The 10,536-nt window shown below is 38.0% G+C and overlaps 2 protein-coding genes across 2 annotated transcripts; both read right to left on the bottom strand.

The window, feature by feature from the left end:
* Window positions 1-1,782: 1,782 nt before the first annotated feature.
* Window positions 1,783-4,039, bottom strand: LOC140861358 (uncharacterized). Its single transcript, XM_073264373.1, has 3 exons — window positions 3,397-4,039; window positions 2,974-3,195; window positions 1,783-1,868 (listed from the first exon to the last, which is right to left on the bottom strand). The coding sequence occupies exons 1-3, from the start codon at window positions 4,037-4,039 to the stop codon at window positions 1,783-1,785; spliced, it is 951 nt and encodes a 316-aa protein (XP_073120474.1).
* A 3,579-nt stretch (window positions 4,040-7,618) lies between these two features.
* Window positions 7,619-9,957, bottom strand: LOC140865558 (uncharacterized). Its single transcript, XM_073270236.1, has 3 exons — window positions 9,395-9,957; window positions 8,532-8,903; window positions 7,619-8,216 (listed from the first exon to the last, which is right to left on the bottom strand). The coding sequence occupies exons 1-3, from the start codon at window positions 9,798-9,800 to the stop codon at window positions 7,852-7,854; spliced, it is 1,143 nt and encodes a 380-aa protein (XP_073126337.1). The 5' UTR covers window positions 9,801-9,957; the 3' UTR covers window positions 7,619-7,851.
* Window positions 9,958-10,536: the final 579 nt, after the last annotated feature.

The following is a 10,536-nucleotide window of genomic DNA, read 5'->3' as shown; positions in this document are numbered from 1 at the left end:
ACCCTGAGAAACTTCCCAGGGGGTCACCCATCCTATAATTTTCCCAAGTCAAGCACGCTTAACTTAGGAGTTCTTATGTGATGAGCTTCCGAAAAGAAGGTGCATATTCTTTTCGGAAGCTCATCACATAAGAACTCCAAAATTAAGCGTACTTGACTTGGAGAAATTATAGGATGGGTGACCCCCCTGGGAAGTTTTCCAGGGTGCGTGTGAGTGAGGACATAAGCACGCTGAAAAGACCCGTCTTGATACAGTGGGGCGTTACTTTCATGTGACTCCCGGGGCTGAGGAGGCAGGGAGTGATCGCCGGTGCCAAGAGGTTGCACGGACAATGAGCGGCTCCTGGTAGGCTTCTAGGCGGAGGGAGACATGAATGAACCGATCCCGTGCCGGAATGAGAGGGATTCTGAGACTGTGTAGGTATGAGACTACATGGTTGAGGAGAGCTTAAAAGATTTCATATGCACTATTCATATCAAGAAGGTGCATCTTTTTTTCGGAAGCTCATCACATAAGAACTCCATAGTTAAGCGTGCTTGACATGGGGCAATTATAGGATGAGTGACCCCAGGGAAGTTTCTCAGGGTGCGTGTGAGTGAGGACATAAGCACGCTGGAAAGACCCGTCTTGATACAGTGGGGAGTTACAAATGGTATCAGAGCCTGACCTCTCCCAGTACGGTGTGGTTCGGGGACGAACCAAGCGGAAGCTGGTGGGCATGTGATGCCCGGGGCTGAGGAGGCATGGAGTGATCGCCGGTGTCAAGAGGTTGCACGGACAATGAGCGGCTTCTGGTAGGATTCTAGGCGGAGGGAGACATGAATGAACCGATCCCGTGCCGGAATGAGAGGGATTCTGAGACTGTGTAGGTATGGGACTACATGGTTGAGGAGAGCTTAAAATATTTCATATGTACTATTCATATCAAGAAGGTGCATCTTCTTTTCGGAAGCTCATCACATAAGAACTCCATAGTTAAGCGTGCTTGACTTGGGGCAATTATAGGATGAGTGACCCCCTGGAAAGTTTCTCAGGGTGCGTGTGAGTGAGGACATAAGCACGCTGGAAAGACCCGTCTTGATACAGTGGGGAGTTACAGTATATGCATGTCTTTCATACTGAGATTTATTCTCACCGAAGTTATCCGGCTGTTGCTTTGTTTGTATGTGTGCATTGCATCAGTTTGGGGCATGATCAAGCTAGTGTTGGCTTGGATAGCTTGAGAAGAGAGATAGCATGTGGTGATTCGGGTTTTAAGCAGAAGACATGTATTTATGATTTGGTAAACATGTTAGAAAGCAAGAATATTTGTATATGTTGTTTTTGCCAAGTATTGATTTATACTTGAGAATTCATGTATTCTAGATCACTTGATATTAGTTTGAATGCATGTAAATTATCTAGAAGCATGTTTAGAAGTTTATATAAAGTTTGTATGTGATTTGGAATCAAAGTGTACAGCAAAGTTGCATTGTAATTTTCTGGACAGGGTGCCCGCTCGATCGGGTAAAGTCCACGGATCGAGCGCGGCCTGTGTTTGCAAAAACAGAGTATCGAGCTTTTGGGCTCGCTCGATCGGGTGATTTCCACCGATCGAGCGAGGCCAAAATGGATTCAGACCGAGAGCTGCAATTTTATGCTCGCTCGATCGGTAACATTTACCCGATCGAGCGAGGGGCCTTCTTGTTAAAAAAAAATAAAAAAAATTTTTTAGCTCTTGATCTATTATTCATGTATTTTTTGATTAATTGTTAATTAATCATTTATTGCCCTAAGATGAGATTAGCAACCCGGGTCCCCACATAACCTGTCTTTAACAATTCTCATGGCAGAAAACACTCTCTCGACAGCCGCAGTCGCAGTCGCAACTGGTAGAATAATGTCAATGTCAAAAGCTTATAAACCAACGGGTAAACCATATTTTTCTTTGACACGACTAACTTCTCTGAAAGTTCACCAAGTCCTTTTAATCTTTGAAATTCTTTGTTAGAACTCATATCACATATGAAGTTTCAAGTTGATCGTCAAGCATGAGGAGATCAAATCTTGAAAAATCTTGTGGATAAAACTCAGCTATTTGCATCAATTTTTTCTTCTCAAAAGCCAAAAATGAGTTTTGTAGACACAAACAAGCTTCACAAATGAGAAACTCCATACCTGCCTCTGAGAAACGATCATTTAACTCTTGAAGTTGCATATCAATGACACCATAGAATAAATCCACACGATAGTGATGCTAATTTGTCACTTCAGGTGGATACGATGAGGACGACCACGTGGTGCCCAATGTGTGAACATATCATCTATTTTGAGAACATCAATGTAATTTTTCTCACAAAATCGGTAAACCTTTTCTAAAAATGAATCCCAACCATCATCTCTGATACTTTGAAGTTGGTGTTTGCATAATTGTACCAATTCCATTGCATTCACAATATCCTGATCCTTTTTTTGCAATGCTATTGACAATTCACTTGAAATTCCTAAAATTTGTTTCATCAAGTGGAGATTGAATGCAAAATCAAATGAAAGTATTGACTCTAATAAATTAAATGCCTCAGTTTTTTGATCAGGAGAACTAGAATCATCTTTCAAAATTATTTCAAGCACATCACTGACAGCGGAGAACATAGAAATCAAGCTTGTCAAAGAATAGTAATGTGACCCCCAACGTGTATCCCCGGCACGTTGATGGGAAGTTTCTTGATTAAGGCCCCGACCACTTGAAATCTCACCCCTCTCCAATGCATCCACAATAAAATATGAATGTTTCTCTCAAAGAAGATCTGACCGTTTTCAAGATGCTCCAACAACATTTATCACATCACCAACAACACGAAAAAAATTAGAAATCGAAAGATTTTTCTTGGCCAGAACTATAAGAGCTAGCTGTAGTTGATGAGCAAAAAAATGTATGTAAAATGCACTTGGGTTCTCCTTTAAAATGAGTGCTTTTAGACCATTAAAATTTACCCTGCATATTACTTGCTCCATCAAACCCTTGTCCTCTCAACTTAGATATGCTCAAATTATATCTAGAGAACATTTTATCAATTGCGGCCTTAAGTGAGAATGCAGTAGTACTAGAAACATGTTCAATCCCAATAAAAAGTTCCTTTACGTGTCCACTACTATCCACATAACGGATGACAACTGACATTTGATCCTTTGTTGACACATCACAAGATTCATCAACTAAAATAGAGAACAATGAGAACAATGAATCACCAACATCTCTGATAATAATATTAATCGTTTCAGTGGCACAAACACTCACTATTTCTTTCTAAATATTAGGGGATGTTAACTTGAAATTTTTAGGAGCATTTTTCAATATTACATCATTAATATATTTATTATGAGCACCCAAAAATTCCAGTTGGATAAGAAAGTTACCTGGATTAAGAGAATTTTTAGTTTCGTCATGACCCCGAAATGAAAGCCTTTGCCGCAACAAAACTCTAATACAATCAATCGAATCATTGAGAGGGATGCGATAATCATTCCACATTTGCTTTGAATATTTGTGAAAAATTGATTGAATGTGCTCATCTTGATTCATCAAAGCTTCACAATTCATTCGGGCTTTATGATGTTCACTGTCATGCTGGCCAACATAAATATTTAACTTGTATTTACACTTCCAATTTACGAATCCTTCACTAACAAAAGTTTCCCCTCCTGCTTTTTTTCCCTTATTTTCCTTGAACAGATAGCAATACAAACAATACACGGCATCTTTTTCTATAATATACTCTAACCAATCACCAAATTCCTTAAACCATGAAGGATTGAACCGTCTCCATTGGCTTACTCCAAATTTTCGTTTTGGGAATTCATAGCCTGATGGTTGACATGGACCTTTTTGAAAATATGTCATTCGAACTTGATCCCTAATGTTGACATTATAAGCACAAATTGGAGTCCTTAATCCAGGATCTGCCGGTAGTTGTGAGAAATCAAATTCTTTAACCACTGTAATATCTCCACTGCTTTGTATTCCCGGTTCTGGATCTTTTCTTTTATAAAATCTATGCATTGTAGATATATTGATTTCATAACGAAATAAAAAAAATTATAAATGTTTAGAGTGAACTCATACAATGAAATTAAACAAATTATATGCCAATGCAACAAAATAATTAGTAATAAAACCAACACAAAAAAAAAACAACTTTCTTTTGATCAATTGATCTATTACTAAAAACCAACATTGTTTCAACAAACAAACCAAACAATAAATGTATCAAAATTCAAAAAACAAAAGCAAAATAAAAACCCAACTCAATGTATCGAAAAAAAAAGAATGCTAAAATTTCAAATTTCAATGGCCCTCATGTGAATCACGATTACTCATCATTCTCAATTCTCAATTCTCAATTCTCCATAATTAACATCTAATTTAAAAGTTCAATTAAAAAATAAATAAGAATTTCAATTGAAACCTAATATCTCATCACCAACAAAATTATTAGCCTATTTATATTTTTACATACCTAAATATGGAGACCAATCTAGAAGAAAAGCAGAAAAATCATGGCATCTCTGGCCCCAGATGAATGACGACGATCTTTGAAGGATGAGACAAGAGAGCAGCGGTCGATTCAAAATCAGAAAGGTCCCGACTTTTATCGTCGCAGAAGAAGACTTGTGCAAGGTGGAATTGGAATTGTTAAGAAAACAAAATTTGGGTCAATCCAAATAAGTAGTGAGATTCACGATTTTTTTAAAAAAATTAAGTAGTGTGGGCTGAATAGAAAACTAGACCATATATCACCTTTTTTTTTGGGCCCACTGTAGGCAAGTGCCCACACTGGGTCTTAATAAGCTCCGCCCCTGTCCTTAACGTCACTCCCACTTGGACACCTGGCAACTTGAATTTGGTTCGTCCGATCTCTACATTTGGATGGTCCGATCTATACCCAAGTGTCCAACCAATTACATGCAACCGACCACTTGTCCTGGCTTAGGTTCGGATCGTCCGATCTCCTATATTGGATCATCCGATCTCACCAAGCTTCCGAACTCAATTCTAGCTTTCGAACTCTCAATAGTTTGGATCTTCCGATCTTGCCCCCTTCCGAACTTAATCAGAGCCTCTGAACTCTACATCTTCGGATGGTCCGATCCGAGGGTTCGGATCCACCCAATCACTTGGAACCTTCGAGGACATTTACGAATGTCCTAAATCCGATTTTAAATCCCTTAATCCCAATTGGAAAATCCTTAACCATGTTTTGCCAACTCTAAATGTGGTTACTTGATTAATTATCATTTAATTAATAATTCTTGATTCGGGTTACTACATCAACCTTTCCAAAAGCATGGCAATATTCAACTCAACGGGTTCCTGCAGATGAAATGTATGCAATTGTAAAGTCGTGTTCATTTCGGGGATGGGCCATGGACCTAATTGGTAAAATTTATCCATCATCATCAAAAGGGCCATATTTTTATTATTGTGGCCATGGATTTCTTTACCAAATGGATTGAGTCAATACCTTTGACGAAAGTGGAACAAAAAGATGTGATCGATTTTATTAAAGAACACATCATACATCGATTTGGCATCCCAAAGTCTATCATTACAGACCAAGGAATGATGTTTGTGGGATCTGAAGTGAATGATTTTTCAACTGACTATGGCATCAAGCTACATTATTTCTCTTCATATTATCCTCAAGCCAATGGAAAAGGGGAGGCTTCTAATAAGGGTTTGATCAAAATTCTACAGAAAATGATGGAGGATAATCCAAGAGATTGACCTAGGTTATTGTCTGAAACACTATGGGCATATAGAACCTAAAAAAAATGCAAATGGGGTAAGTCCTTTTGCATTGGCTTTTGGACATGAAGTTGTGTTACTCATGGAGATCATGGTCCATTCTCTAAGAGTGGCCATGCAAAACCACTTGATTCCAGAACTTTACAACGAGTCCATGATTACAGAGTTAGAGGATCTTGATGATATGAGAATGTAAGCTCTTAACATTCTCATGATCTAAAAAAAGAAGGTGGCTCGGAGTTATAACAAGAGGGTGAAACGAAAGTCGTTTCACGAAGGGGATCTGGTTTGGAAGGCTATATTACCCATAGGAACAAAAGACAGAGAACTTGGTAGTGGTCTCCAAATTGGGAAGGATCTTTCAAAGTTCATCGAGTACTCGAAGTAAAAGCTTACTGGCTGGCAAGTATTCAAGGGAAACTACACAAACGATGCATTAATGACGAATATTTGAAATAGTATGTTCCCAGCATGCGAGAAGATCAAGAACCAAAATCAATGTAGATGGCTGTAAAGGCCATATTTGTAAATATTAAGCCAAAATATGACTTCGTACTTTTGTAAATAAATAAATAAAAAGTAGGTCACTGGCCACTTTTGTGCTAAGGTGCATTGGAATTACTTCACAGAGAGTAATAATCAACAAAATCCATAGTGGGCCACGATGGTTCTCAATGTCTGACCACCCAGTTCATTAGTGTTCATTGAGCTCCAATCTTCCAAAGAAAGCCCAGAAAATATTGAGGTTCATAATCCAGGCTTGATGGCCCATTGGGCCATCAGACTATGAGGGAAATTTGTTTAGCCCAAAAATAAAATAATTTTCCAACCCAAAATTGAATGAGTTTCTTGGCCCAGTTCCTGAATATCATACAACCCAGTCAGTTTAGCCCATTAAGAAAATGGAAGTTTAAGCTTTAAATTTATAGCGGGTGAATTGGAAAGAAAGTTAGGAATTAATACCAAGTCAAAATTCAAATCATGGCATAGTAGGGAAGGAGGTGGCCCATGATGAGAGGTTGGAAGTAGTGGGTATTTGCCAAAAATTTGAAGCAAAAACAATCGGCAGGCACAATTCAGAAGACACACGATCAAACATTCACTGCAAAATTTCAAGCTCCAAAAGCTCTCGAATTCTTCAACATTTTTCTCCATATTTTCGAAGTCTTCATCATCTTCTTAATATTTCCAGAATTTTCAGTGCATATGTCAAGCACTTTTTGTTGGTTCCTTGAACTACACAGTAGCATATTTTTTCTGTTTTTTATGGCAAAAATTTGTCATTTCAAGTTTGTAGTAACAAAGTCAATGTTTCGTTTGTTATTAGAACTTTTTCTCTATAATTTATTGTGGTTTTTGGCATATAATCGGTGAAATTGAGATCGACGATGAAACCGAGAATCACATTCAGCTTGGTATAGAAGTTAGATCATATTTTCATTTTTATTTTATTATTTGGCACAATCGAGCCTGGCACGCCCGCAACACCCCACTTTATTTATTTTTGTGTGCTAACAGTATTAGTTTTCATTACAAATCTAAATCTAAATCAGATTGACTCTTCCAAAATATACTTGTTTGTTTTATTAACATGATTGTAGAATGATGTTTTAGGACACTCAATATTAAATCCCAAAACGAAAGGTAATGACAAAAGTATGCAATTTATAAAAGAATAAAATAAAAACAGGGCAAATCAAACGGGTCCTACAATGTCATACACACGTAATTTAACTACAATCTGCCGAGTTGGGCTCACGAGAAATTATCAACCTTTTACTAACATTACAGGTTGCAGCTTGCACGTGCCAAAAGCATCCACAACAATGAAAGTAAAAACCAACATCAATAAAACTTACAAAAAGGCCAAAAAAAATAATTTTACAATAATGATCATAAATATATAAATAAATCAACAAAAGAAAACAGAATATCTTACAAATTGACATTCAAGAACCAAGAGCAAGTTGTCTGATCAAAAGTGCATCAAACGAATATGCAATGAAGCGCATATTATTCGAACCTGTTGCACAACCACAAACCGACGCGTACTTTTCAACATCCAGTCATAGTTTAAGTTTCGTCTGGTGATGGCCAAATTTAGAGAACAAGCGTGCAAGAACCGCAAAGAATGAGGCAGTGCACCACATTATCCAAAAGAAAACCAAGATGATATAATCCAAGAACTTCATCTTTGGAAGATGGGTTCTGTCAGATTGAAGCAAAGCCCTGTAAACAGCTTCGGTTAAGGCAAATGCAGTAACGGGGTCTGATTCCTCGACCAAGATTCCTTGTTCCGTCAAACACGGTATGTCATATGCACCAGTAGTTTCGTGTATCCCCAAATATTCGCATATCTTTAGCCTCCCGTTGATCCTATCTTCTGCATTTAGGGTGTCTCCATGTGTTAAGATCAAGATCGGGTTCTCGTCTGCAGAGGGGGAAGAACAAGCCAATTAGTCGTGGGAACAAGAAGCTTGATGGCGTTTCACTGGGCTTTAGCATGTTTTTGGAATGATATTCGGATATAATATATCAATGGGTTTCAGATTACATAAAAAATAGAAATTAACATAATCATAGGACGAAAGTTTTCTCATCTAGATGTTAGAACGTTTTTGCCAGCCTATTTAGGGATTTCCCATTAACCCAAGAGACCCCACAACTTATAGCAATTCTTAAAGCTGAAATCCAACTGGGGAAAAACGATGATCCCAGCAAAAAGAAACTAAAAGTATAAACTTACTAGCACTTTTAACAGATGGCAAATTGTAAAGATCCCTCAAGGCATTAATTGAGTTCAGATCACTACTTTCGAAAGCTTTGCTGATAAGGGATAGGTCAGCCACAACCATCACACAGTTGACCTTTCTCTTAACATATCTTGAACTAGTTATCCCCATCGATCCGCCAATTCCCTTGACCTTTTCGTCTTCTTGTCGAAAACAAGGCTGGTTATGGCGAAGACCGTCGGCCATCCAACCCGAAACCTCTTTCAAGCCTTCTTCCATCAGGTCTTGCACTAAACCCCTCGTGTCGAAGACGCAAAACCCATTTCTTGGTGACCGCAAAACGTTGTGCTCTTCGAGGTACATTGTAGTGTAGTTGGAAGATTCTCCTGATCATCATGTTCAAAATCCCATGATTCAACAAAAAAAGTCTGACAAGACGAAACTTTTAGTTAATCCTTTTCATTATATTTTTAATGAAAAAGAAATTTTCTTTATTGTATACTATTATCCACCTGACGTGGATGAATAAATTCGTTTGAAAACAAAAAACTCATATCCAAATTTCATCTAATCCGCTAAAGATCACATTAAAAAAATCAAATGAATCCAAAATCCTTGATCCACCTACAAAATTAAATTCCATATCTAACGTTCATCATCTGACCCTCTAAACAGTAAACATTGAAAATCAAGTTAATTTCCATCCTCGTGACTTGTATGAAGATGCATATTTGGGTAAAATTATTACCTTTTGACAAATTTATACCAAGAAATGTAAATTAAACACTACAAAGAACCACTTCCAAAGACAAATTTTCAGGTAAGGAGACCAGATCTCCCAGGCAGGCCACCAAATGAATGGAGAATTTTGACATACCCGAGGTCTGAGCAAAAGGGATGAGACCAGATCTCCCAAGAACACTGTACATCAAGTTGACCAGAGAGCTTTTGCCAGAACCCGCCATCCCAGTCAGCAGAACGGTGACAACCTTGGGCACATCCATGTCCTCTTTCTTGATTCCCCCAATCGGCACCCAGAAATCTCCAGCCCTGTAAGTCATCAGCTTGTGCCTGAAATCGTCCATCCCTTCACCGGATACGAAAGCCAGCCTCTCCATTTCTCTCAGAACTTTAAGCCTCGGAGTCAACATGGACGGGTCCGAGATCTCAACCTTGAAACGCCCATTCTCATCGAAATCATCGGCCGTCCTCCACCAACAGAAAGATGGGTTCTGCGCCGCATTCTGCTCCTCGTCACTGCTGAAGAAATGGTGGTTCTTCATGTGGAATTCGCTTCTCAGATTGAATGGATTCTGGTATTCTTTCCAGAGCTCCTCCTACAGCTGGATCTTACATGGGGTTTAAAATTATCTTTTTCTTTTTCTTTTTTCTTTTTTGTTTTTCCCAGAATTGGAAGTTTTAGATCACGAGAATTAATTTTATTTATTAATACAGTTGTACTACGAAGGAGCGGAGCATTAATTCTTTGGTCGTCGTCCTTGTCCAAGTCACAATGTAGTAAGTAGTTCGGTAAATTTTTATACATTCTATTGTCACTCCTATGGCTGAGATTCAGATTCCAGGTGTCTAATTCCAATTTAAGAAATCGGACTCTTAAATAACAGTAAATTCCCATTAAATACTCAAACCCAAACTCATGTTTGTGCACAGTCTTCATGTTAGTAAAAATCACTTTTCACTACCTTATTCATTATTTTATTATTTCAAACTCCCCAAATATATTATACACATAAATTATATTATTTTTAAACGGTATATACCTTATGAATACATACATAAATAATAATAAACTCGATTTCCTCATTTTTTACCGGATCTCTATTTCCTTCTCGACCCTTCTTCTCACCGTCATCCTCTCCTTGAGTTCATTCTCGTCATCTTCCGACATCGTTTCAGAAAGTTGCACCGTAAAAAAATTTTCTCAACCCAAGAAGGTTAAGAAAAAATTGAGATTTGAAAAGCAAGAGATTACGACAAATATTCCTGCCGATCGAAAAT

The sequence above is a fragment of the Henckelia pumila genome, chromosome 4 (genome assembly GCF_033568475.1).
Source record: "Henckelia pumila isolate YLH828 chromosome 4, ASM3356847v2, whole genome shotgun sequence".
Lineage (NCBI taxonomy): Eukaryota > Viridiplantae > Streptophyta > Magnoliopsida > Lamiales > Gesneriaceae > Henckelia > Henckelia pumila.
Note: the sequence above shows the minus strand (reverse complement) of the source record. Positions and strands in the feature narration are given on the sequence as shown.

Excerpts from the sequence above, each read along its gene's own strand:
- LOC140861358 (XM_073264373.1), bottom strand. The coding sequence starts at position 4,039 with ATGCATAGATTTTATAAAAGAAAAGATCCAGAACCGGGAATACAAAGC. Across the intron at positions 3,196-3,396 it reads TAAAAATTCTCTTAATCCAG|TTGATGAATCTTGTGATGTG; the intron begins GTAACTTTCTTA and ends TCTCTATTTTAG. Across the intron at positions 1,869-2,973 it reads TGGAGCAAGTAATATGCAGG|TTGCGACTGCGACTGCGGCT; the intron begins GTAAATTTTAAT and ends TTATTCTACCAG.
- LOC140865558 (XM_073270236.1), bottom strand. The coding sequence starts at position 9,800 with ATGAAGAACCACCATTTCTTCAGCAGTGACGAGGAGCAGAATGCGGCG. Across the intron at positions 8,904-9,394 it reads CCCTTTTGCTCAGACCTCGG|GAGAATCTTCCAACTACACT; the intron begins GTATGTCAAAAT and ends CATGATGATCAG. Across the intron at positions 8,217-8,531 it reads GCCATCTGTTAAAAGTGCTA|ACGAGAACCCGATCTTGATC; the intron begins GTAAGTTTATAC and ends CCCCCTCTGCAG.